Below are 27,254 nucleotides of genomic sequence, written 5' to 3'. Positions count from 1 at the left end.
ATGTGGAAGAATGAAGAACACAGGGAATAGTGTTTGTGGAAGAATGAAGAACACAGGGAATAGTGTCTGTAGAAGAATGAAGAACACACGGAATAGTTTCTGTGGAAGAATGAAGAACAGAGGGAATAGTGTCTGTAGAAGAATGAAGAACAGGAGGATTTGTGTCTGTGGAAAAATGAATAACAGGGGGATTAGTGTATGTGGAAGAATGAAGAACACAGGGAATAGTGTCTGTGGAAGAATGAAGAACACAGGAAATAGTTTCTATGGAAGAATGAATAACACAGGGAAGAGTGTCTGTGGAAGAATGAAAAACACAGGGAATAGTGTCTGTGGAAGAATGAAGCACACAGGGAATAGTGTCTGTGGAAGAATGAAGAATACAGGGATTAGTGTCTGTGGAAGAATGAAAAACAGGGGATTAGTGTCTGTGGAAGAATGAAGAACAGGGGGATTAGTGTTTGCGGAAAAATGAAAAACATGTTGATCAGTGTCTGTGAAAGAATGAAGAACAGGGGATTAGTGTCTGTGGAAGAATGAAGAACACAGGGAATAGTGTCTGTGGAAGAATGAAGAACACAGGGAATAGTGTCTGTGGAAGAATGAAGCACACAGGGAATAGTGTCTGTGGAAGAATAAAGAACACAGGGAATAGTGTCTGTAGAAGAATGAAGAACACAGGAAATAGTGTCCGTGGAAAAATGAAGAATAGGAGATTAGTGTACGTGGAAGAATGAAGAACAGGGGGATTAGTGTATGTGGAAGAATGAAGAACACAGGGAATAGTGTTTGTGGAAGAATGAAGAACACAGGGAATAGTGTCTGTAGAAGAATGAAGAACACACGGAATAGTTTCTGTGGAAGAATGAAGAACAGAGGGAATAGTGTCTGTAGAAGAATGAAGAACAGGGGGATTTGTGTCTGTGGAAGAATGAATAACAGGGGGATTAGTGTTCGTGGAAGAATGAAGAACCCAGGGAATAGTGTCTGTGGAAGAATGAAGAATACAGGGATTAGTGTCTGTGGAAAAATGAAGAATACAGGGATTAGTGTCTGTGGAAGAATGAAGAACAGGGGATTAGTGTTTGCGGAAAAATGAAAAACATGTCGATTAGTGTCTGTGAAAGAATGAAGAACAGGGGATTAGTGTCTGTGGAAGAATGAAGAACACAGGGAATAGTGTCTGTGGAAGTATGAAGAACACAGGTATTTGTGTCTGTGGAAGAATGAAGAACAAAGGGAATAGTGTCCGTGGAAGCATGAAGAACAGTGGGAATAGTTTCTGAGGAAGAATGAAGAACAGGGGGATTAGTGTCTATGGAAGAATGAAGAACACAGGAATAGTGTCTGTGGAAGAATGAAGAACACAGAGAGTGTCTGTGGAAAAATGAATAACATAGAGAATAGTGTCTGTGGAAAAATGAAGAACACCGGGAATAGTGTCTATGGAAGAATGAAGAACACAGGGAAGAGTGTCTGTGGAAGAATGAAGAACACAGGGATTAGTGTCTGTGGAAGAATGAAGAACAGGGATTAGTGTCTGTGGAAGAATGAAAACACAGGGAATAGTGTCTGTGGAAGTATGAATAACACAGGAAATAGTGTCTGTGGAAGAATGAAGAACAGGGGATTAGTGTCTGTGGAAGAATGAAGAACAGGGGAATTAGTGTTTGTGGAAGAATGAAGAACATTGGGATTAGTGTCTGTGGAAAATGAAGAACAGTGGGAATAGTGTTTGTGGATAAATGAAGAACAGTGGGATTAGTGTTTGTGGAAAATGAAGAACAAGGGGATTAGTGTCTGTGGAAGAATGAAGAACACAGGGAATAGTGTCTGTGGAAGAATGAAGAACAGGGATTAGTGTCTGTGGAAGAATGAATAACAGAAGGATTAGTGTATGAAGAAGAATAAATAACAGGGGGATTAGTGTCTGTCGAAGAATAGAATAACAGAGGATTAGTGTCTGTGAAGAATGAAATAACAGTGGGATTAGTGTCTGTGGAAGAATGAAGAACAGGGGATAAGTGTCTGTGGAAGAATGAAGAACACAGGAATTAGTGTCTGTGGAAGAATGAAGAACAGAGAATAGTGTCTGTAAGAATGAAGAACAGGAGATTAGTGTCTGTGGAAGAATGAAGAACAAGGGATTAGTGTCTGTGGAAGAATGAAGAACAGGAATAGTGTCTGTGGAAGAATGAAGAACACAGGAAATAGTGTCCGTGGAAGAATGAAGAACACAGAATAGTGTCCGTGGAAGAATGAAGAACAGAAGGATTAGTGTATGAAGAAGAATAAATAACAGGGGGATTAGTGTCTGTCGAAGAATGAATAACAGAGGGATTAGTGTATGAAGAAGAATAAATAACAGTGGGATTAGTGTCTGTGGAAGAATGAAGAACAGGGGATAAGTGTCTGTGGAAGAATGAAGAACACAGGGAATAGTGTCTGTAGAAGAATGAAGAACAGAGGGAATAGTGTCTGTAGAAGAATGAAGAACAGGGGGATTTGTGTCTGTGGAAGAATGAATAACAGGGGGATTAGTGTCTGTGGAAGAATGAAGAACAGGGAATAGTGTCTGTGGAAGAATGAAGAACACAGGAAATAGTGTCCGTGGAAAAATGAAGAATAGGAGATTAGTGTCCGTGGAAGAATGAAGAACAGGGGGATTAGTGTCTGTAGAAGAATGAAGAACACAGGGAATAGTGTTTGTGGAAGAATGAAGAACACAGGGAATAGTGTCCGTAGAAGAATGAAGAACACACGGAATAGTTTCTGTGGAAGAATGAAGAACAGAGGGAATAGTGTCTGTAGAAGAATGAAGAACAGGGGGATTTGTGTCTGTGGAAGAATGAATAACAGGGGGATTAGTGTTCGTGGAAGAATGAAGAACCCAGGGAATAGTGTCTGTGGAAGAATGAAGAACAGAGGGATTAGTGTCTGTGGAAGAATCAAGAACAGGGAATAGTGTCTCTCGAAGAATGAATAACACAGGAAATAGTGTCTGTGGAAGAATGAAGAACACGGGAAATAGTGTCTGTGGAAGAATGAAGGTCAGGGGGATTAGTGTCTGTGGAAGAATGAAGAACAGGGGGATTAGTGTCCGTGGAAGAATGAATAAAAACTGATGTGATGAACAAAGTTCTTTAATGAATGTAATTGCACTTTTCTTAGTGTCAAAGTGAAGCCCACACAGTTTGGAACAGTTCTATTATGTGGTATTCAATCAAACTGATATCTGCAAGTTTGGATACGTTGTATTATGTGGTATTCAATTCACAACCTCAGGTTCGCGGGTTCGAATCCTGGTCCTTTCCAACATACCCTCTATGAGCCACTCACAGTCGAAGCTATCATATAGACTGTTTTGTCCTTTCACAGTCAAAGCTATCTTTCATAGTTTTGTCCTTTCACAGTCAAAGCTATCATATATACTGTTTTGTCATTTAAAAACTATTTGTACCGTATCTATTCACGACCTTACGAATGATAAACATTTTGTGAAGTTAACAACAGTTAAAGTATAAATGTTATCATCCTTAATATTTTTAACACTTTGCACATCTATGTTGAAAATATACAGTTGACACGCCCCTTTTTTTAACCGTTTTCCACTTTACTCGGCGACGAGTAAACAAACAAAGCTTCGTCCACGTGTTTAACCTCAATAATGCAAGGAAATGACTATTTACAGCTACAAACCGGTTCAAGGGGTGGTGTACGTTTTTTTGATGTTCCTCAAGGTCGACGTCGTCATTTTTGTTATTTTTTATGAACTCTTAGAAGGTGAGTCATAAAGACTTGAAAGTAATTCAAGTTAAAACTACAATGTAACCATCGCCACACGTTAAATCAGTACAGTTTGTTTTGCTGAATTTCACGCGTACCTACTCTACGACTATCTGCGCTCGCCGCTCCTTATTTTGGAATAATGGACCAGAGGAAAGGTAGCCACCCGCCGCCAACTGGTAGGTTTCTTTTTACAAACGAATAGTGAGATTGACGGACACAAAATGACCCACACACTATTCAATGGGTAAGCATGTTTAATGACGAGATTCGAATTAGCGACTCGCAAATTGCTTATCCAGTGACCTTTCTTCTGGTATCAGGCCTTATCTTGGCTAATTGCACTCTGACTTATGAAGGGTTCGTCATTCAAAACGTCACAGAAGACACACGTTTTAAGAACTTTACTTGTGTGTTTGTTGTGACCCCTTTATTCTGACCTTTGCGGTTATCGACACGAGATTTTTAGTGTCATAAGCCATCGGAAATCTCGCGGTATCATTGGTGCACCAGGAATCATTTGCATAATTTGTAAGGTAAGATGATATTATAAAGCTCTAATTTGGCTTTAATCCTCAACTTGGTAAACAGACAAACGTATAGGACATTGGCATAAAAAACAGTGAACCTTATAAATCATCTAAAACTGAATGAGTTACATATAAATAAGACAAAAATAAGGAAAATGAGATGTAGTCATAATACAGTTGGTTTTTATCCGTATATGTGGAATATCTTTACTCTGTTAAAGGGTCTAGCGTGTGTTAATGGTTATCGTACAAGAATATAAATCTCTGGGTCCAGTGTTCGTGTCCTGTTACCGTCGGAAAAAGTTATAAAAAAGCGTTCGTGGATTTTTTAATCGGTCAAATATCAAATATCGCTACCTGGTCAAACAGTACTAGCCCACGAACTACTAGCGATCGTTATTGTCTATCTGCACTCCCTCTAGTCTGTCAGCTGAAAATTAGATATGACATGCGCAGTCCTCGAGAATCTTTTGACAAATATCTTAACACAATGAAACAATGTTGAGCTTAGCAATGACAACACTCAAATAAATCACCATCTGTCATCAAAGAACAGTGAATATCGTGGATGTACCAAGACATATTGATAATAAATATTTCCAAGACACGTCGATTTTGAAGAGAGCCTTTGAAGACTTAATAAATATTGAATGTTACTGTAAAAAACTTGATGGAGTCATTAGTATCTTCCGTTGTTAATTTTCTCACATTATAGAAAGTTTAACTGTTATAAAAATGAACCTACTTTTTATAAGATAAAGGTTTTGGGGACAGCTTGACAGGGTAATGACCAAACTTTATTACAAAGGTACGATTTGAGAACGACAACATTTTGTCGAAACGTCGTCCGTTTATGATAACGTTGTTTAAGTTATACAGTCAAGTCGTCCCCAAAATTTTGTTTAACAATTAGTTATTATAATTCAGGAAAGGATGATAAATTAATGGTGTCCCCCCCCTCCGGATTGCAGTTGTTCTGTTTATCGTTTAAATCGAAGTGTTGATGTTCATATGTCTTAAAAAAACGAAATGACCTATAAAAGAAAGGCTATCATTAGATATATCTGATGGAAGGTCGAGGTACGGCTACGGAGAAATCGTGTCCCGTAGTCTTTCGGACACGTGGTACGTCGAACCACGTGAAACAGTCTGTGTACTGTTTTCGTGTCAGCTCTCACTGGCCTCTCGAGTGTGATGTATAGGTTACGTTTCCCGTTACCGCTAGAGGGCGGCAAAACCTAACATTCTGATAGTTTTGTCTGGAGGTTGCGATAAATAGAAGACATCTGGTGGGTTGTTGACTGTCGTGTTCATTTGTGTGTTAGAAAAGTACCAGTTGTTTGGTAAGTAAAAGTAATGTCTTTTGTGATATATTGTAACGTAATGATGTGAGAATGAAGGTATTCTGTGTATGGTTGTCATCTTAATGTGATAAACGTACGTGAAAATATATAATAATAATAATAGATAGTTTGATGTCGCTGTATTTAAGCGCAAGAATTCTTATTGCTGGTATTTACCTTGCAGATTTGACGTTTTTTTAATTGAATTTTTGTAGTAGTTCTGGTTAAAGTTATAGTAACCAGTAATTATATTCTTAATATTAAGAGACGTAACCATGTCCTGACATCAATAGTAACGCTTGTGGTTAAAACGTGTTCGACAAACATCGCAATGTCCATCGTTATGTCGTGAATGTGAAGTTCTAACCGATTTAAATAAACGATATGTCCGTGTTTTATAATACCATTGGTCTGTCATCCGATGTGATTTTATGGGGAGATGAAAGTTAGAGGGGGGAAAGACTCTTGTGAGATTTAAAACTTAAAAACAGCGTAGAAATAAACATTGTAAACAAAAAATATCTATGGGGTTTAAGTTGTTAATGAATAAGGAACTCGTTGATTTAACAGTTTTAATAACCGTGGGAAATATGACTTAGGTTTTAGTGCCTCCGTTAACGATTTTTCACACAGTGTCAGTAGATAAATAATACGTTGTTGTAACATCTATTGATGGAAAGCGAGTTCTCGTGCTCTCTGCGTTAAAACATTTTGGTTTGTTGTCTGGCTGCCTCGGCAGACTGGGTTCTAACCAATGCGTCTTGTATACAAGATTCTGATTGGCTGGCTGTTCGGTGTTCACTGTTGCCTGGATATCGCTCAGCTAGGTCAAGTTTGACAACTGTGCTCCGCGTTCAAAGAAATTTCAAAGCTATAGAACGACTTTGAACTGATCGTATAGCACGTGATATTGAAACAATTCAATAAACTTTTTGTTTATCTTCGACGAAACCGTAAATCGTTGAAGTTAAGCTAAGCGAATATGTGATGAATTAAAATGCATTTACTATTAATGTGTATACCTGTATGTTTCGGGCAAATCTGGGTAAGCAGAGTCGTATGAGGTATCGAAAATTGCACATGTTTTTAATTATTTTTATAAAAGTATTTTATTTGTATACGTAATAATTACTTTGATTTATTAAACTACCAAATCTTGAGTAACGTTAACGAGTGCTGTCGTTATTGTTTTATTTTCCATGGATCTGTCTTGTAAAAAAAATAATAATTAATAAAGTAAGTCTTTTTCTCTGTTCGGTCCCAGTAATATAGAAGTAGAGAATGTTCTATGTTGTGTGGATACTCATAGCTGCACACGTGTGTGTGTGTGTGTGTGTGTGAAAGAAACTAAGTTTATTATGATAATCTTCAAAATACTTGCGTAAAACGTATTTATACATTGATATAAATACGTAACTATTTTAAATGGACATCCTTTTTGTATTAAAATAGATCGACGTAAGAAATATTGGCTCGTAAAATCCGTAACAAAATTATTGGCACGTTAAGATATTCCAAATATCTATTTTTCGTTTTCCAACGTCGCTTGTAACCTTTCATCTAAATAACAAGACTCTAGGCTACTTCCACGAAAAGGGGCCGTTGACCTTAGTATGTGACTTAGGCCTATTAGTTTTATCTGTTTTCATACAGACTACAAGCAACACTGGATCCAAGTCTCATCCTGATTTGAAGAACAGGAAAAGGGAAGCCTAAATCCGGTGACCATAACGTTGAAACCCCGTGTAAAACCATTAATGTTTAATACGCTTCAGAAGTTCTGGTCTAGTGTATGAATTTCAGTCTTTTAGCATTTAGTGTAAACAAAAAAAGTGTTAAAAATTCTGTAACAAGACAGTTTTCGATTTATGTATTTTTAACAAAGCTGCTGCAGTTATCTGCTTTTGTCTCCACTTTAGTCACTTTATTTCTGGTCAGCAGTTCATGTTACAGCACCAAATTTCTCACGCTACCCTATTGACTTTTCACTGTTATAATGCACCCATAATTTTTAAAGTGCGTGGAATATGTTGACACCTCTCAGAGTCGAATCCAACTTATCAATTTTGATACTCTGACCTCTACATGAAGAGGTTACAGTCTGAGGCAGGACAGCCCCACCCCTAAAAAAACAAAAATACTACTAATATCTGAAAATAATCTATTTAAATTTAGTTATAAGAGCAACGTTTTAGTTTTTGAAGTTTGTTTTCCGTTTCATCTCTTGGCATTTCCTTTCGTTATGAGAAACTGCAACATGCCAGTAGTTGGTTCAATCGCTTGTGTCGAAACATCAGTGGATTTATCCAGAGCAATAAAAACAGGTAACAAGTTATTCTAGTTACAGAACGCTCCACATACACTGATTTTATACTGTAACCACTTTTAACCTTCTTGGGGGACATGTTCCCCGCACTTTACAAGGACAAAACACTATTATCTACAACACGCACCCCTGGATATCCACTATAAGGATATCCTGTTTCTCCAGCTAACTTTAACTTGTGCTAAACATTTTTATAGGTCAATAACAAAACTAAACTACCAAGAGACACGAGTAACTGTAACAATCATTTTCTTTCTCTAGAAAGACCAAGAGTTCTAATGGTTGAATGTTGATTAATTTAAGGAGTAGTTGTATTTTCTATCTACAGGCTGTTTCTATTGGTCAGAGGAGGTCACATGCCTAAGATCAAGTGACACTCGTAATGAAATCCAGCTGTTCAATGAGACCTGAAGCGCAGCTCTAGCAGCCAGGTCAAAAGTTCTATCGTAGAATTATGTTAAACTACAAGATGTTTAGTTAAGTGATTTTGTGTTGTAAGGTCTGTTAACGTTAACTTCTTGCTCTGACATTTTCAGATATTAAAATCATAAATGTACACGCTATTGATAAGTCCTGGCGCGATATTTTGTGTCTCTGTACACATTAAAATGACCTTGAGATATTGGATCCTGAACGGGATCTCTGGCATGTGAGTTAAGTATTATGTTATCCTGTTTGTGATATTCTTGTGCGTGTTTCGTACCGAGCAAAAAACCTTTTCTGGTGGGTTTTGATTACATTACGTTCGTTTATTTATTCGATGTTTATTTCCGAGCAAGAAACAGCATGTACTATTTAAATAAAACTTGTTTTTATATCTGTTACGTCCAAAAGTATCAACTTGCCGTTGAAAACTCTCGTGTTGGAAAATACAATCTTGTGCAGAACGTATAACATAAGAGCCGATGCTACACAATACAGTATTTCCAAGAAAACACATTCTAGTCGGTGATGTTCGACAGATCCTAAGAATCAGTTTCTGTGGCAATCTTCAATGTATATACTCCTAACGTGTTTCTATATAAGCAGCTTAGACTGTCGTCCTTTAAACTTAATTTAACAAGTGAGTTTACTTCTTCAGGAGTGTGTGTGGGGGTGAGTCGAGGGATACTAGAGGTGAAATTTTATTTATGTTGAACGTATTCAGATCACGAAACGTCGAGACCATGGAACTTCCAAGTATTCTTAAATTGTCTTGAAACCTTTTCGGGAGGAGACTTAACATTTATTTAACTTTTACATAAACTATGTGTAGACTTTTTTTTTCTATGTATCAAAAAATGTACTGAACTTATCAATTTCTGAGGAAGTGATTCGTTGTTGACATCATAAAGGTGGCGCCCCCTCACGCAATATTTTGAATCTTTGTTTCAGAACATTAGTAGATTACTAATTTAACTTAATCCAATTCATTAGCCAAGTTTCACTCTTAACAATGGGACTTTTGTTTACGTGTTTGTCCACTTGATCATGCTTAGAACGAGTGATGAGACTCTAAACACGCTCTAAGATTTAGAATGAGAGTAATTTTCTTTGTCGTCCTGGTTTTCTTATGTAATGGCACAAATCTATTTCTGGCGACAATCTTTGATTAAAATTACTAGACGAAAACTCGCAGCCAGACAGAGGGGGAGAGGGTCGGCGACGGGTAATCTTCACTTGTAAACATGGAAGAATTTTGGTTCGATACTCCCAGTGGCTGTAAAATAGATAGCCCGTTGTGCGAATTTGCATGTAAACGCAAGTAATGAAGTCGTTTTTTTTTAAGTTTTCTTTGTATGTATAATTTCCGTCCAAAGCATATTCCCCCACCCCAAAGTATGTTTGAACTTCTGTAAATCGGGTTTGAATAACCGTACCGTGGGGAGCAGTACACACAAATACAAACTATGGTGTCTATCGTTGCATGGGTTCTCATGAGGATAAATCTGCCGAATTCCTTCACGAATTACTTTGTTTTTCGTCTGTTTCGTGCCGCATGAACTGGTTCTTACTCGTGCCAATAAATATAAAGTAAATTGATTTTGTAGTTGTTTTTTTTTTTTTTTTAACGTTTATAACCAATGACAGCTCTTCGTATTTTTCTCAACTTCGTTATCTGCTATACAACCTTGAATCGTAAACGGGAATGTTTGTGCTTTGTAACAAAGCCTTTTTGAAACAGGTGTGTCATGTCAATTTCATGTTACTTAAAGGTTTTCCAGCACTTCTGTGGAGGCCCTTTAACTTTATGAATAGAAAAGTATAAAACATTAGTATTTGAAGCCTCGCACTTTCCAAAACAGTTGCACACTATAAGACACCTGAATCGTATCGGACTAAAATACTGTATTTCTTTCTACACATCAAGCTTGTAATGTTTACTGAAAGCTTGCCCAATGTTATGAAGATACACGAACCATATCTGATGTATCGATACAATCAATTCGCGTATCTGCGTGTCGCCCCATCTTTAGTCTTAACTCGCATACTGGCTAAATTTTAACTTGCATTTAATTTACGTGTATTGAAAATAAGAATGAAATGTACATAACTTGATTACTTCCAGTACGCAGACTAAGTTTTGGCTATCTGTGGTTATTGAGTCCTTGGTTTGTAGTTATTACTTAACTGTTCTGCATTTGTTCACAAGGTAGGATGTAATTTTAATTTGGGTAGAGTATATAACACCTTTATATAACAAGACATAAAGGAAACGAAGTTATTTTGTTTTATCTAAATCTTATTTTTCTCTGCGATCAAAGAAAGAACTATAGGCGTGGTTTTTGTTGTATTTAGTTGGCCAGTACTTAATCTTCAGTTTTCATACACTTTCCCCAATCCTTTCATCTCTTTTTGAAAGAAGTGAAGTACATGTATACTGAAGTTGTTGTGCTTGTTTCTGTTATCCTCATTGATAAGTGCCTTTACTTTCAAGTTCAATTTCCAGTTAAAATTTACCGATGAGGAAAAACAAATTTAAATGGGCAACTTTTATTTCATCTGAATAAATGGTGAAGGGAACAGAGAACCTGGAAACTGGAGGGGTTACAAACATTGAAGGTTTACGCAGTTACTCTGTCTTGGACACAAACTATTGTTCATAATCACTCGTGAAGTTATCTATAATTCCATATTGTTGGTGTTTAGAAACTGCTATATGTAGACCAACATCATGGATGGATTGGTTCGTACATAATCAAACTGTTTATTATTTTGAAAGATTCTGATCTGTATTAACAGCTACTTCCAGTAGCTTGGGATCAAAGAAATCTGGTAATGTAATTAATAGTATAATTTCTATCTTTGTGATATTTTCATATGTTCTGCTGGCAAACATCTGTAAAACATTGACAAACATTAGTATGTTCACTGCAGCATTGCTTCTTTAATTTTTTTAATAAACAAAATTATAATCGCGGAAACTGAATTCTTGACCCACTTGTTTTAGGTCTAACTGTACTTAAGCCTTTTAAGCATGACCTTCGTTCCAGAAAGAAAGTTAACACTAACTTTTGTATGATTTTTAATTTAGTTAGAGCTAAACTTTATCGAAGTTGCTAGTATCAACTAGTAAACTTGACTACAAAGTAATGTTAAGACCTTTTTTTTTAATGTGTTGCATAAACTGATTTTATTAAATTATATTTACATCCTTCTTTTGTTTACTTTTATTAAATGACATGGCCAAGCGTGTTAAGGCGTGCGACTCGTAATCTGAGGGTCGTGGGTTCGCATCCCGGTCGCGCTAAACATGCTCGCCCTTTCAGCCGTGGGTGGCGATGAATAGCTGCCTTCCCTCTAGTCTTACACTCCTAAATTAGGGACGGCTAGCATAGATAGCCCTCAAGTAGCTTTGTGCGAAATTCAAAAACAAACAAACAAAACTTTTATTAAAAGGGAGTGCGCCCGTAATTTCGAGATGAACGAAACTGAGTATTGTTATTATAACACAATTTTCCTCCAGTCATAGGCTACTCGCTTCTAACTGACATGAAGCGAAATTATTTAACTACATAAAAACAAAACAACAAACTGCTATAACATTAGTGCATGATCAAGGGACGCACGCACAGTGTTATAGTGGGAGATTATATAATTTCATTGTTTTGTAATACTGTTCTGATAGTCTTGCATCGTGATAATGTTTTAACAGCCTAGCATTGTTTGTTTCTTCTTTCCAAACCCTACTACTGTGACCCGATCGTCTTGAACATCTACGAGCCTCTCAACTTTTGATTTTAGGCCTCGTTCAAATGATAGAGATTCACAAAATCAAATATTACAAAATGTGCATCTTAGTTTTGTTATGTGTTATTTGTTCTCGGAGGACATTTATCATATTTGCCAATAAGACAGAAATCTGTATGGATCATTCTCAACACATTTTAATATACAAACAATTTATAATAAAGCGTATTACAAATAATGATTCATGTACCCACTTGTTACAAACTTCCAAGCAATACGTCGTTTTCTATATGATCTGGAACTGTCTTGTTGACGGTTCGCGACGAGCCAATCAGTATCAAGTTCATCGATACAGTTCACTTAATGGGTCGCTCTTTTCTCGGCTGGTCTCAAGCTGTTTATAAGCTTTCTTGTTTTTCTCCAACGAAAATACTTTGTCCTCGTAAAATTACTAACGTCCGAAGTTAATTTACTGAAGTTAAATTGTTTTATAATGTTCGAAATCTTCAACCGTTTCTGGTCGAATATCTGTAGTTTTTCGATTAATAAGCATTTATTACATCTATAGCTGCCTAAATTTAGTGTTAACTGTGGCAAACAAACAATATAAAACTCTTCTGGCGCGTCTATTTATAAATCTTGGGCGAGGTTCTCGAAAGTTCAGTTCGCCACCAGTCTAGTAAGATTGTTTTTTATTCAAGAGGGTGTGTGTGTGTGTGTGTGTGTGATAGTACAAGTGTCAAGCTGACGAATAAATCCACTAATACTACTGATGAATTTGTATAGTCTATGTATCAAAGTGGTTTATTTAATATAACGTTCAAATATTAGTTTTAATTTCTACGAGTTACTGAATTAGATTCACGTCCTTGAACAAGGCTAATAACACAGGAATAACATCACAACCACAGAGCTTTGGGTATCGCATTATTGTCCGACATGACAGTGGTCACTTTCAAACTCTTACACGTGTAAAAACAGGTCCAATGTGTGTCGTGGGAATAAAAAGCAACAAGTCTCTAGTTATCGAGCCGACTACACTGAACAAAACTGGAATAGTTATCGCGTGCTTGTATCTGCTCTGTGTATCGTGGAATGACACATCAGAGGGAGGGGCCACGTTTGTTGTTTTGGTAAGAAGGAAGACTCTTTATCTTGCATTTCTTAACCAAACCTATTCATTGGTCACCTCAACTTTCCTTCAATACATGGTCACCTTAACTTTCCTTCAAAACTACCTGGGTAAAGGTTGAACCTTTATTCTGAAGCCATGCTTCAAATATTTTAAGTTGACAAAACTTGAATGTTGTCTTCTCTCTCAATTCCTGAAGAGAAAGGTATCTATTTTAGAGTAAGATTTTATTTGTATTAACTAGTCACATAAATAACTAAGTGGACAGTACTAACGTGATACACATTCGAAGATATACCGTTCACGGTTGGATTCAAACAATTCACGATAGGTTAATTGTCATCATAGGAAGAAATCGTGTGTGTATAATTTATCTTATTTTTCAAACTACAGTCTTAAATTCGTATCCTGGTTGTGATGTAAGAACATTAACAAATAAACGTTTTAGAGGAAGGATAGAAATCGGAATCTTACTGGGACGGGTATAACTAGTAATAGTCATCCGTCTCTCGCAAAAGACTCGCGACTCTTGTTTTTGTTCACGAATCCTATTCGACTTTTCTAAGTTTTTGTTAGAGGGACCGATCACACATTTCCAAAGCAATTGTTGGAACAAATGCACATGCTAGTTAGTGAACACAACCTCCAATGGCACGACATCTGTTTTTGTGTGAGCAAAGCCTCGATCAGTCCTAACATGATGGTTGATCATTGGTTTGATTATAAACTCCCGTCTTCGCTCCCCCAACTCGAAATATCGAATCTTTCACTGTAATGTATTCTAGTTCTTGTAAACTCAAGTCATTATTTTTGAGTATTTTTTTTAAGGTTTTTCTCAACCCTCAACATTCTAGGTTTAACTTAATTTGGTTGTTAGTGGTACTTTGTTTCCCTCCACAAAAGTGATAGAATAAACTAAAATACACGAAGTAATTTTGAGTTCTCTAAACCCTAATGACTTGTGATGTGGACTCAAATTCTTTATCAAAACAAGTGAAGTATCTGTTATCATTTTACCTAATTTTACATTGTTTCCATTTACAAACATGGACGAAATACCCTCAGCCATATTGTACTGTTTACCCAGACCTTTTCTCTTCCCCTTCTTACTCTCTGATAGTATTGATTGGCATCCCGTTAAACACCTGACACACCTGCACCATTTCTAACTTTCCCAGAATAAAACGCCTAGTTTTAGGTGTGCTTTAGGTGAAATTTAATTCTCTTCTCACAAGTAACTTTTAGACCGTTCGTTTGAAAAGGGCCCGACGTGGTTAAGACACTTTACTAGTAATCTCTGAGGGTCGCGGGTTCGAATCTCAGTCTCATCAAACATGCTCACCCTTTCAGTCGTGGGGGCGTTACAATGTGGCAGTCAATCCCACTGTTCGTTGGTAAAAGAATAGCCCAAGAGTTGGCGGAGGGTGTTGATGACTAGCTGCCTTTCCTCTAGTTTTATACTGCAAAATTAGGAACGGCTAGCTCAGATAGCCTACGTGTAGCTTTGTGTGAAATTCAAAAACAAACAAACAAAATAAAACCAATCATTTAAAAATAAACCTATATCGGCTGTAGAACACGTAAACAATTTTTCTATCAGTTTCATCAATATAATGCAAAACTTCTGTTCTTGTAACATTTTACAATAAAAACGTTACTGAACTATGTTTTTAGTCATAAATAATCTGACTGAAACTGCAGTTACGAAAACTAAAATTATATTTCCACGTTGTAGCATAATCTTTTTATCCAACCGAAAGTTGAGTATTTTAGCTTATCTGTTGTTTACCTCCTTTTGAATATGTGGATGATCACATCTTGCACAGAAAACGTCCACAGACATCACAGATCACATGCCATCGTATCTCTTCCGCTAGGAAATGCATTTCCTTAGACTTGTGTTTAAAAGAAAATATTATGCTGTGTGTGTGTGTGTATACGGCTTGTTTTTTCCAAATGTAACTTCTTTCTTTAATGTTTTGGTAATGGGGGGGGGGAGAAAGTTAAAATAGAAATTGGTAAACAACCACCACCTTAATGTTTGGTGTAAACCTTTCAATTGTAAGCTTGTCAACACCAAGTTCTCTATTTTAAGCTAAAATATATATTCGCCTTTGTCTCTAACATTCTGTGAAAAACAACTATATCTAACTACGCACATCTCCATTAAGCGTGTCGTTTTCTTACATTTACATTTTCTTTTGTGATTACTTACTTAAATTTATATTTCAACATCCTGACTTCTAATTCCAATAGTCGACGTTAGATGTCGGAGCGATCGTGTGCAGCTAACTGCTGTTTCAGATAAATCTTAACACTACTAAAGTGTATCGACCGGGCCATATTATTGGTAGTAACAGTAAAAACTTTTCCGGTTTGTTTGTTTTTTGTTTTTGGAATTTCGCACAAAGCTACTCGAGGGCTATCTGTACTAGCCGTCCCTAATTTAGCAGTGTAAGACTAGAGGGAAGGCAGCTAGTCATCACCACCCACCGCCAACTCTTGGGCTACTCTTTTACTAACGAATAGTGGGATTGACCGTCATATTATGACTCCCCCACGGCTGGGAGGGCGAGCATGTTTGGCGCGAACCCGCGACCCTCGGATTACGAGTCGCACGCCTTACGCGCTAAGCCATGCCAGGCTTAAAATATACTGTGTGTGTGTGTGTGTGTGTGTTCTTATAGCAAAGCCACAGCGGGCTATCTGCTCAGCCCACCGAGGGGAATCGAACCCCTGATTTTAGCGTTGTAAATCCGGAGACCTACCGCTGTACTAGCGGGGGGCCTTTTCCGGAGAATGCTGGGAAGACAACCTTTCCCACCAATATCTGCTTCGGTCTATTTTATACTTCCAACAAAATTCTGAAACTAGAAACTACGCAAAAACTGGATATTTGAGGGAGGGGGCTGGAGTCATTGTTATTTGTTTTTATTCTACACATGATTAACAGTAATATCAATAGTTCATTTCATAAAAAATAAAGTATTGTAATAACTGGTTAAATAGGTGTTATGATTATGTTCTGTAGTCGTATAACGTAAGTTTGTTTTGCTTTGTGTGTTTACGTTACAATATAATTCTTTCTTGTCAACAAGTTTTCACTAGAACTGACTACAGCTTTAACCTTTAACCTGTAACCTTTCGGAAAGTAAAAAGTAAGATTTCCTTAAGTTACCTCGTGAGATTAATTTGAAAACTGCCTAACAACAAGACTTAAATGCACATTCTTATTCATAGTAAAATCAAGTTTCTTTATATTCATGTTAAACTATTAAAAGCCCCGACTGGAGACCGGTAAATCTATGAACTTGTAACTATCTACACGTTGTAAGAACATTGGTCCCACACTTGTACATGCGTAAAGCCCTTTCTTTGTCTGTATCTGTAGGCACAGCTGGTCACTTGTACATATAGCAAATCAACGTTTCCATTATTAATTCGTATACAATACTATAGTGTACATGTAAATTTCGATTTCAATCGGCAGTTCACTGTACACTAGCAGCCAGTGTTTCGTTAATGAAACGATTCATAAGTGACGGAAGTAAGATTTGACGTATGTGGTTGTGGGACAAGTAACAGTTGCTACAACAATAACTATTCTTTATTTTCCTCTTGGGATTTTTTTTTTCATAACAACTTAAATTATTTCTCGATAACTAAACTTGTTCTACAACTGATCAGCAGGGCCGCAGCCAAGAAGTGTTGGCCCCAGTACATATTTCCCGCCCTTCATCTTCGATCTAAACTATATAAACTTTTTATTTCGCCTTTCTTTCAAATTATTCCAATCTTACTATTGTGGGAATGGGGACGACTTTCTTAAAAATACAGTAGGGCTATAAGAACAATATTTCGTTATACAGATTTGGAAATTAAATCGCACAGTAATTCGTATTTGTATGAAGTAGCGAGCTATTTTAACATGCACAATTAAACGATACGTATTAAAAACGATAAACGATACGTTCTGTGTATTGTATTATTATACGTCTATCCTCACCTTGTATCTACTTCAACATTAGAGTACACACACCGTACTCTTTATAGGTTGATTTAACCTGAGGCTGACTGTAAACAGTCAGGAATCTGGGGTGTCCAGCACGTGAGTCCATTAATCTAGCTTTGCCTCAAACACTGCGTTTATTATCCTGTGTGAAGCCAGATATACTAAGAACGATGGTGTTTCGTTTGTTCGCGCTTTCGCTCGTGCCCGAGCAATGATGGATAACGCTAAACCCATAGATCATTAGGCGAACTTTAAGGGAAGTCATTATAACCAGTGGACGACTCATGACGAGATATTTCTTGTTCTTTGCACGACTGTCGTTCGTTGTTGAAGTGTTTTCTGTCCTAAACTAATGTTCTATTATATAAACGTGGTATATGTGAACTGTATGAATCGTACATTGGAAATAACACTAAATTTCAATATATTTTAATCCCATCGCTGCACGTTTATCAAAGCCCAGTCCATGTCGTACATTAGACTATATAACCTAAAACTGTTATATTTCCAACTTAACTTTTCCACCACTAGAGGACGGTAGTGGCTAATGAGCGAAACTTTGAATCTTAAGATTGACGTTTCATTTCCATACAGAGTACCTAAAACCACTTCAAAGTTCATGCATAATTACTCAAATACACAAACAATACCAGATAGACTTCTACATAGTACAATAAAATATTTTGATAAAAAGTGGCGAAAAAATGAGTTGTTATGTGAACTAGATAGGTATTGCATATATGATGAAGAGAGATCTAAGCACCTCCCCATTAAATCTATACATTAGATCATTAAGACAAAATCATTCAAAATAATAATAGTAGTATTAGAATATGGATAAAATACAACAGGCCACCTATGTTCTAGACTTACTAAATAATTAGTAATAATAAAAGATCAAGAAGAATATAAATGGACAGTGTCCTGAAAAGGACCAGACTAAATTTAATCACTCCAGCCATCCTGTATTTAAATCGAAATGTATATTAATCTGGCCACTCCAACAAAGTTACGGAAGGAGGAAGAGGTCGAGTGTACCTGACCCTCCCGGGTATACACATAAACATACCCAAACACCAGAGAGATTAGACTAGTTTCATTTCCACAAAATGGCGCTCTTTTGTGCGTTTATAATTGATAACCAAATTCCGATATTCGATTAGCGAAGCCTAAGAGTTTGCAGTGGATTCCGTTAACTAATGCCCTAAGGACAGTTTTGCACGAATATCTGAAAGAAAACTTTCCCCCTCCTACGATTAACTCTCTGGATAAAAGGAAATTTCCTCATTCCCGAACTGAAATTTTCAACATAAATGTTAATAGGCTGAGGAGGCGGATTGCGATTTGTTGTTGCTGTTTGGTCTCTTGTTGTTGTGTTGTAATTGGCGCGTCGGGTTGTCACGAAAGACCAAAGGTATCAGTCGCAATATGCTGACGGACATGCTCTGTAATTCTAGTTGTTAGGGCGTAATAACCTTAACAAATTTTGATATTTATTCCATTTATAATTAACAGTATAGGCGGAAGGTACTGCTGACTAGTGGCTTCTTGTGTCTTCAGTAGTTCTACATCATCCTACATTTGAAGTGTGATCTGGCTACGTAACCTATTTAGCCAAATGTAAAAAGCCAAATACTGACATATGTCTTGGTTAGGTGTCGTTATTGTACTCTGTTGCTAAAGGACCCAAGTCTGTCTTCACTGGTTAAAGATGCTAAAGTTCTCCTAAATGTTGTCTTCACTGCAATGGCTGCTTGTGGTCTCTGTTTTCTTCCTTGGTTTTACCAATATTTTGCAGACTGTAAACTTTTGTTTTTAACATTTTTCTTGTTAAAATAAAATTATAGAAACATATTTCATTACAACAGTATCCAATATACTTTCTTTGTTTGTTTAACATGGCCTGGCATGGCCAAACGCGTAAAGCGTGCGACTCGTAATCCGAGGGTCGCGGGTTCGCGCTCGCGTCGTGCTAAAACATGCTCGCCCTCCCAGCCATGGGGGCGTATAATGTGACGGTCAATCCCACTATTCGTTGGTAAAAGAGTAGCCCAAGAGTTGGCAGTGGGTGGTGATGACTAGCTAGCTGCCTTCCCTCTAGTCTTACACTGCTAAATTAGGGACGGCTAGCACAGATAGCCCTCGTGTAGCTTTCTGCGAAATTCCAAAACAAACAAACAAACAATTGTTTAACATGGTCATGTGACTTACTGATCTTGTAATTTTGTTTAGTTTCTTGAACATTGTTGTATTAAAAACTGTTAGTCTTTTTACTAATATTGTAAACTTGAACTGGAGAGTAAAATATTTACTTCACTTAGATGAAACACTTTTCAGTATTTTCTTAACTTTTATAATTTTAAGATGTCGCTGAAACTTGCTAAACTCTATCTCCTGTATCAATAAAAATTATATATATTTTTTCCACTTTATGTTATTAAATTTTCTTGTTCACTTGTGATTCTAAAGGAGCCATGGCACACATTATTAATCGACTTGGGCTTTCCTTATCTGGATTAAGTAGAATTGTCAACAGAGGTTACCAAAGACCACTGACTTTCGTACGAATGTCTACGTCTAAAGCTGAAACCCCAGTATCTAGTGGTGAGTGAACGAATTCATCTAGTTACTTGTAATTTTCGTTAGAATGTTGTTTATTTGTACAGTACTATTATAAAATACTATGACCTAAGGACTTATCAGTTATGGTAGTTAATCATTTAAGATACAATAAATTAAAATATTTCGATATAATAAAACTAATCGATTTATTGTGATGAGTAATTCCTTCGAGTATATACCAAAATGTACCTTTATCTCCTCCATATCCTTTAACGTTTAGTAACTAGTAGACGGAAAGTGTGTGACCTCTAAGGATGAGTCATCTCTTCCAAATGGACTAGAAGACTTTTATTTTTCCGCTGCACGAGTTAGTGATCACTGACTTAACATTTTAAAATATTTTTTACTAGTTCTCTTCAACTGAAATTCTCTGGTACCAAGTTGTCAAACTGCTTTTGCTGCAGAAGATTCTAAGAGTGTTTAGGGTTAATGACATCTGAAGTGGCTACTAACCTTCAAGTGTTTCAAGTTTAACATATTTTGTGATTGGCCGCATCCTCTCGTATGGGCTATAATTTTGTCTCTTAAAGGGTCATCAGCACAAAATGGAGTAAAAACAAATTGCAAAAAAAACAACAAACAAAAACGCAAACACACACACACACACACACACACACACACACACACACACACACACACACACACACACACACACACACACACACACACACACACACACACACACACACACACTTGGTAAATATAATAACCAGAAGTGTGAACTTCCTGTGTTCAATGAAAACTGTTTACCTGAAACTGATATTTTAAGTAATGTACATAGAAAGACCAGTAGCACCGAATCAAAACTTTCAACTCTTGCAGTCTGTTGTCTTCAATATCTGTATTTTATACCAGAGATTGCTATAATAAATTCGTTGTTGGTCAATTGTGAATTTTACTGCTGTCAATGCTACAAGTAGTGACGTCGCATGCGTTACCTGTATAACGTCTAAATAGGTGGCACAAAAATTTCCTAGTTTACCTTTTTGGCAGAGCACTCTCGTGGAGAATGTTCCCACCGACAGTGTGTAATCTCTTTTAGAATTGTTGTTATTGGCCGAAGAAAATGACTTGTACTCATCGAACCACCTATCAATAATTCCCACGTGCTGGATTATTACGTCACATCTTTGGAAACTTTTTCAACCGGAATGTAAATATAACAGTTAGTTGGTAGAACATTTAAGTATTCATTCGCCCTTTAATAAATAAGCCAAGAAAATGAACATGTTCTTTCTTAAAACGGCAAATCTCCGTGTGTTTTATCCATCGCCATTTATGTTAGTTTTTGTGATATTTGTGTGCTACAGTTAAATGTCCAATCCTGATTTATTGAAGGAATTTGGCAATTAAAATATGTTCCACTTTACTAGTTGACCGTCTGCTTTTCCTTCTATCTTTTAGCAGATACTCCTTATCTGTAAGTACATTCCCCTTAAATCGACTTTTATAAAAAGACTGGCAGACAGTTTTTATAACCGGTCAAAAAAAAAAGCTAAATATAACCTGTTCTAGAATACCACATTTATTGTGGCTTCATAAAATCCTGACTCTTGCGTATACAAGTAAACGCAGTTTTCTACAAATATTTGGCTTCATAAAACTGCCTCTTTCTGTGGTGAAAAATTGCATATAAAGTAAGTTTTTTTATGTTTTATCTGCGTAAATTATTTCTCGTGAATGAGAGTTAATGCAGTTGTGTGCCTTTCTCGTGATGTAGAAAAACTGTTATATATATAACAACCAGGCATTTCCTAGAGGCGAAGTGTAGAACTTGTTTTTAATAACGCCTACATGGAGCAGAAGAGTAGGAATGGTTATCGCACAATCATGGTAACATGGTTCCAGTCTCTAAGAAGTACGAAGCTAGGTTACCCCGGATCATTTAAAATACGATCACCCCACTTCCCTAACAAACCACTTAAGGCATCAGAACTCGCGAATAAATGAACGTGAAAATGAAGTTTAGGGATGACGTCAGAAGCGTTGAAAGAAGCACGAGCATTCCGAAATTCATTTCTTGCTAAAGTTCACTTGCTCTTTATCTATATTCGATACGTAGTAAATTCTACATCAAAGTTTTCTCTCCAATAATGGAGAGAGAGGGTACATGTTCACGCATCTTATCGTATACTTCCTTGCATCTAGGAAGACTTTTTTAATCTTAAAATAAGTACTCAGAAGCAAATACCTTATTTCTAGTGATGAACCGAATAACAAAATGGTACAATAATGATAGATTAGTATTGAAAATTGTATACATCTCGTGTCTTTATGGTCACAAATCTTGGTGTTAAGAGGGAGTAACTCTAGTTTTAATAACGGCATGGTCCACTTCATCCAACAGGGGTAATACTAAGAGACTCTTTTTCGGGAAAATATCTCTAATTTTGGCTTCTATTACAACTATTCTGTCCTCTGTTTGTCTTCCACTCAACTTTCTGATGGTTATTCTGCCCAGGAAGCTGTTAGATGAGTTCTTCTCTGTTGAGGCCTGACGTAAATTGTGATCAAACAACCAGGTGGGATCAAAGTTGAAAGTTTGGTTACATGACATGTTTACCATAAAAACCTAAAATCTTGAGGGAGTGAAAACAAGAGTCGCTTCACAGTAGTACCTCATAAACAAGAGTCGCTTCACAGTAGTACCACATAACCAACCAACTAAGATCATGATGCCTAAATCATTTTCTGTTTATGGAACTTACGATGTCTGAATTCCTATAAGGTCAGTTTTTTGGTACCAAATAAAACTAAACTTCGTAGTAATATTTTAAAATCATTTTCTTGGTAGAATGAAGATAGCTATTAGTGGTTAAGTGAACACTATCAATCTTCTGTTTTTGATAACCTTTAGTTTCGTGTCATTCTGTGTACTGATGTTTTCCTTCAAAATATAAGTATGTTCTATTTAAGGAAAGAACTTATTTAAAGTTCTGACAGATGTAAACGAAATTTACTTCAGCTTATTCTGACGTAACTGATGCTAATATCATGCTTTTTGGTTCTGCATGGTGACGTACACAACAATCTGACGCTGATCATTAAGTGTTTAAAGTAACCTCAATTGGAGTATTTGTTCTCAGTGATGTCATTTTCATGAGTTAACCCTACAGTGGTTTAGGGTTGGGGAATTTTTACACATTAATCAGTAAATCTGCAAATCTATATTTGTACATTTCGTCACGGCTGTTAAAAGGAAGTAACGCAAAACAAAGTTTTATAAGTAAGTACATTAGGGTAATGTGTGTGTGGGATCCTCTTCTAACACTATAGTAAGGGCACAATGAATTTGTTTAGTGTATAATACCAAGTTTTAGGATGAAAGCTTAGATCGTCAATATACATTTATTATAAACAAAATTGCAAAAAGTTCATAATATCTAGTGGGAACGAAACCTATTCAGTCAGTACATATATCGTGTATAACTTCTGTTGTTTACTCTGAGTCTCATTGTTTATATTTAAAAAAAAACAACAACAAAAAAACCAATGAACAGAAAAAATGTTTTGAATAAATAAATGATGATTTAAAGTTCTTGTAAATTTTTGTGCTCATTTTAACTGTTACTTAATAGTTTATAAACTATCTTAGTTAAAACAGTTTATAGAATGTTTGTTTGTAATTACACATTGAGTTCTCCATTCTTTTTACTACCACAAAACCAAGTATAGCTGTGTCCCGGAACTGGTATTGGTCTAAGTTTTATACCTCTCTTCAAAACGCGTGTGAACAGCAATAACCACTTATTTGATTAAAAACCCTAATGTTTAATAAACTTAAGATCTTGTTTAATCATACTTATTTGTTTGATTTGTGAATTTCATGCCCTAATTTAACAGTATAAGACTAGTAGGAAGGCAGCTAGTCATCCCCATTCACCGCCAACTATTGGCCTACTCTTTTGCCAACGAATAGTGGGACTAACCGTAACATTATAACGCCCCCACGGCTGAAAGGGCGAGCATGACTGATACGATGGGGATTCGAACCCGCGACCCTCGGATTACGAGTGGAGTACCTTAACCACTTGGTCGTGCCGGGCCTACTTATTTATCCGATCTTAGTAAACTAGCCATTGTTCTTGAACATTGTGTTCTTACGTGTATTAATATTCTTTTAGTAACTTGTATCGTAGGATATATCCTGGAATACAGCCATGCAATTTAAACCTAGTTGTTAATTAAGTTCTTAAAATTAAGACCTGCACTTCTAGCCTTCAAATGTTTAAAAATTTCTTGGCCTCGCTGTCAAGTTTTTATATCGGGTTCTCTAGAAGAAAATTATTAAATGGTCTTTAGAAACCCATTTATAATCAGATGGGGGCACACTGAACAGTTCGAATGTGACGTAGTCTGTCATTTAGATTACTTCACAATCTTAGCGACGGCCAGTGACAAATGTATCGTCCGTATCAAAACTTTTCTACCCTGAGTGAGTTCCGAGATTAGCCAAGTGAACCTCTCATGTAAACTACATATATAATATAATCATGATGATGGACGAATGTCATGGTGTCGACGTTTTCTTTACTGCCCCAAAATGGACACTAGCTATTGTACAATAAAACCTACAAGTTCACCTGATTTGCAAATGAAACTGTTTTAACTTTTAGTTTCAATTCAAGCTAAATATTTTACGCAGGCCAATCTCTTCTGAAATCAGTCCAATAAGGGTATTGTATGAATATCTTAAGTTACATTTTCAGTAGTATTGACATGTAGAGATTTCAAAATATGTGACAGTGCACATGACACTGTAAAATGCTTTGATGAAGAATATCTTCATGTTTGAAATGATGTTTCGCTGTCCTTGAGGTTGGATCGCTGGTGCAAGCAGAGCCATCTAGTGGTTGTTCTAATGTAGCTCTAGTAACATTTGAGGCACAGAAAATCGTACACAACTGTTCAGGTAATCAAGTGAATTATTAGCTTATTTCAAAAAATGACTTTTAGCATGGTTTTCTACCTTAATTAACACTCGTAAAGTGGATGCGGTGAATACTGAAAGGAAGTGTAGCGATTAAACATGTATGATTTTACACATTCTAAATAGTAACTGAATTAAACGACTTTAAACTGTGATGCCGAGAAAACGTAAAAAAAAAAAAAATTCTCAACCCAAACGAGCCGTTTTACATATAGATTTTAAACTGTGTGTAAATTAATTAAAACCGATTCGAACTGTAAACTATTTGTCATTGATTGTTTTTTCTCTGATTTAGAACACGAACTTACCTACCATCGCCCTAATTCTTTTGAAAAACGTCTGTTAGTTTGGTTCCGAAAATACCCGTCGTACGGGGAAGTTCCCGACTTTGTTCCGTAAGTATTAATATAACCATTGTATTTGGAAGACTTTGAACAAGTGAGAACCTGGCGGGATTCGAATTTGTGTGTTTTCTTATTGTTTTTGTTGTTTTTTTTCAATTCAACTCTTACCTTTTTTAACAAGCCCATTTAGTTTTAGTGATTTTTATTTACGTTTGAAATATCTTCCTAAACTTGGTGACACTTCTTTCGAAATTCTCTGCGAAAATATGCCATTTGCTTTTCTTGAACGATGATGAGCGCTGTGTAGTTATTAACTTTGTTTTACATATTTGTCATTTTATTTCAAATCTACGTTTTTTTTGCACAATTTCTAAATTATGGACTCAGGTTCTATGATTAGATTTATGCTCTTTTTATAGTATTTGTATTTGAAACATTTTTCGCAAACAATAATTTTAATTACTTTAGATGTTTTGATTACAGCCCTATATTACGAAGTTCCGAGGGACAAATGTTCTGAAATGTTACCGTAAAAAGCAACTCGTGTAAGCCTAATATTGATTTCAAGTTGTTTGTGTAATGTTAAATTTAGGGATAACAATCAAGTACGTTTTATTTTTATTTCTGTAATTATTTCAGACATAATATTGTTATCTGTAATTAAATCTTTAATCTTTTTGTAATTTTGGTCAAAATTCATTTAAAAACCTGAAAAAGTTGAATAACATTGAACTTGTACTAAGGGCGGAAACTTTTCGGAATATCGGTCTGTTTGTGATGTTTAAATGACGTTTATTCAATACAAGTTAGTTTTACTTCTAACATTTTATTTTCTTAAACTATGTGATACAGTTAAAATTTTTTTTTTTTTTCTCTAAAATAACGAGCACTAATGTTTACTGTTTCAGACAAAACGTCATGGAACGTGTTCGTAACAAGGCTCGTATTAGAATGAACATATATTTCTGTATCTTGGCTGCCATTGGCTGTTTCGCTATGGTTGTTAGCGGCAAAAAGGCTCACAATAGAGGAGAATCCATGAGGAAGATAAACGAAGAGTTTCACGAGAAGCACGCGCATAAGAATTAGGTCTGATATACTGAGTACGTTTATGATGTTGTAATCGCACTTTCTTATGGTAGATCTATCTTCAAGATGGCTGTTATTAGTTTTTGGAATTTATTCGATAAGTAACTGTCATTTTATTTGTTGCATAATGTAAACCTGAAACCTTCAGTTTTGTCTTTTAAACACACTTGTTTACAACTAGTTATTGTTTTATTATATCGAGATGTGATTTGAAGGAAATTCGTAACGAAAAACAGAATATTGTAAGTGGTAAACCAAATACGCAAGTTTAGCCTTCTTTCTTCTAATAACATACCAAAATAAAAGAGAATAAAACTAATGTAATCTAATTCAATCTTGAACGACGGCGTTTTAACTAAAACATACATTATTTAGAAGATTCTCTAAAAATTTTGTTTTCGCAACAAACTGAGTAGACTAAAATATGAACACTTGTAAACTACAGTCACTTAATTTTTTATACTGAAAGCTAATATTCCAAATTTTAACTACTACAGCTTAAATATGGGGAAACTTGATTTTTTATATGGGAAATGAACTTTTGTGTGTTTTTATAATGTATTTCAGGTACGAAGAACGTTGAAACGTGTATAATTGTAATTCATGTTAATTGTAATAAGAGAAATCTGAGCTTGATTTTATATGCTAAGTCTGTGGATGTTTTCATACTTTAATAAAAAAAAAAGTTTTGCTAACCCTTCTCACTGTTTCATACAGAAATGTTTGCTGTAATTGTTAGATAACAATATAATATTGGTTAGTGTATTACATATGTCTAGTGAGATTGTTTGTGATGATGATGTACTTGCCAATAAAATATTTTTTGTCTGAATTTCGGATGTACTCCTTCAACGAAGGGAAGTTTGATTATAATTTATTTTTATTTGGATGTTTTTTTCTGACAATACAACTAAACTATTAGTTTACATTGTACATCTTTAATAAAATATGAAGTTCATTTGTCGAAACA

At 36.0% G+C, this 27,254-nt stretch overlaps 1 protein-coding gene across 2 annotated transcripts; it reads left to right on the top strand.

Moving 5' to 3' along the window:
* Positions 1 to 3,913: 3,913 nt before the first annotated feature.
* LOC143223762 (UPF0389 protein CG9231-like) lies at positions 3,914 to 27,116 on the top strand. 2 transcript variants are annotated; one of them, XM_076452164.1, is made up of 4 exons: positions 3,914 to 3,965; positions 19,769 to 19,903; positions 25,147 to 25,246; positions 26,104 to 27,116. In XM_076452164.1, the coding sequence occupies exons 1-4, from the start codon at positions 3,929 to 3,931 to the stop codon at positions 26,282 to 26,284; spliced, it is 453 nt and encodes a 150-aa protein (XP_076308279.1). In that variant the 5' UTR covers positions 3,914 to 3,928; the 3' UTR covers positions 26,285 to 27,116. The 2 variants fall into 2 exon arrangements, with proteins under 2 accessions (XP_076308279.1, XP_076308280.1); XM_076452165.1 differs by lacking the exon at positions 3,914 to 3,965 and adding an exon at positions 5,495 to 5,659.
* The last annotated feature ends 138 nt before the right edge of the window (positions 27,117 to 27,254 follow it).

The sequence above is a fragment of the Tachypleus tridentatus genome, chromosome 8 (assembly GCF_004210375.1).
Source record: "Tachypleus tridentatus isolate NWPU-2018 chromosome 8, ASM421037v1, whole genome shotgun sequence".
Classification (NCBI taxonomy): Eukaryota; Metazoa; Arthropoda; class Merostomata; order Xiphosura; family Limulidae; genus Tachypleus; species Tachypleus tridentatus.
The sequence above is the reverse complement of the archived record's forward strand: the minus strand, read 5'-3'. Positions and strand labels throughout refer to the sequence as shown.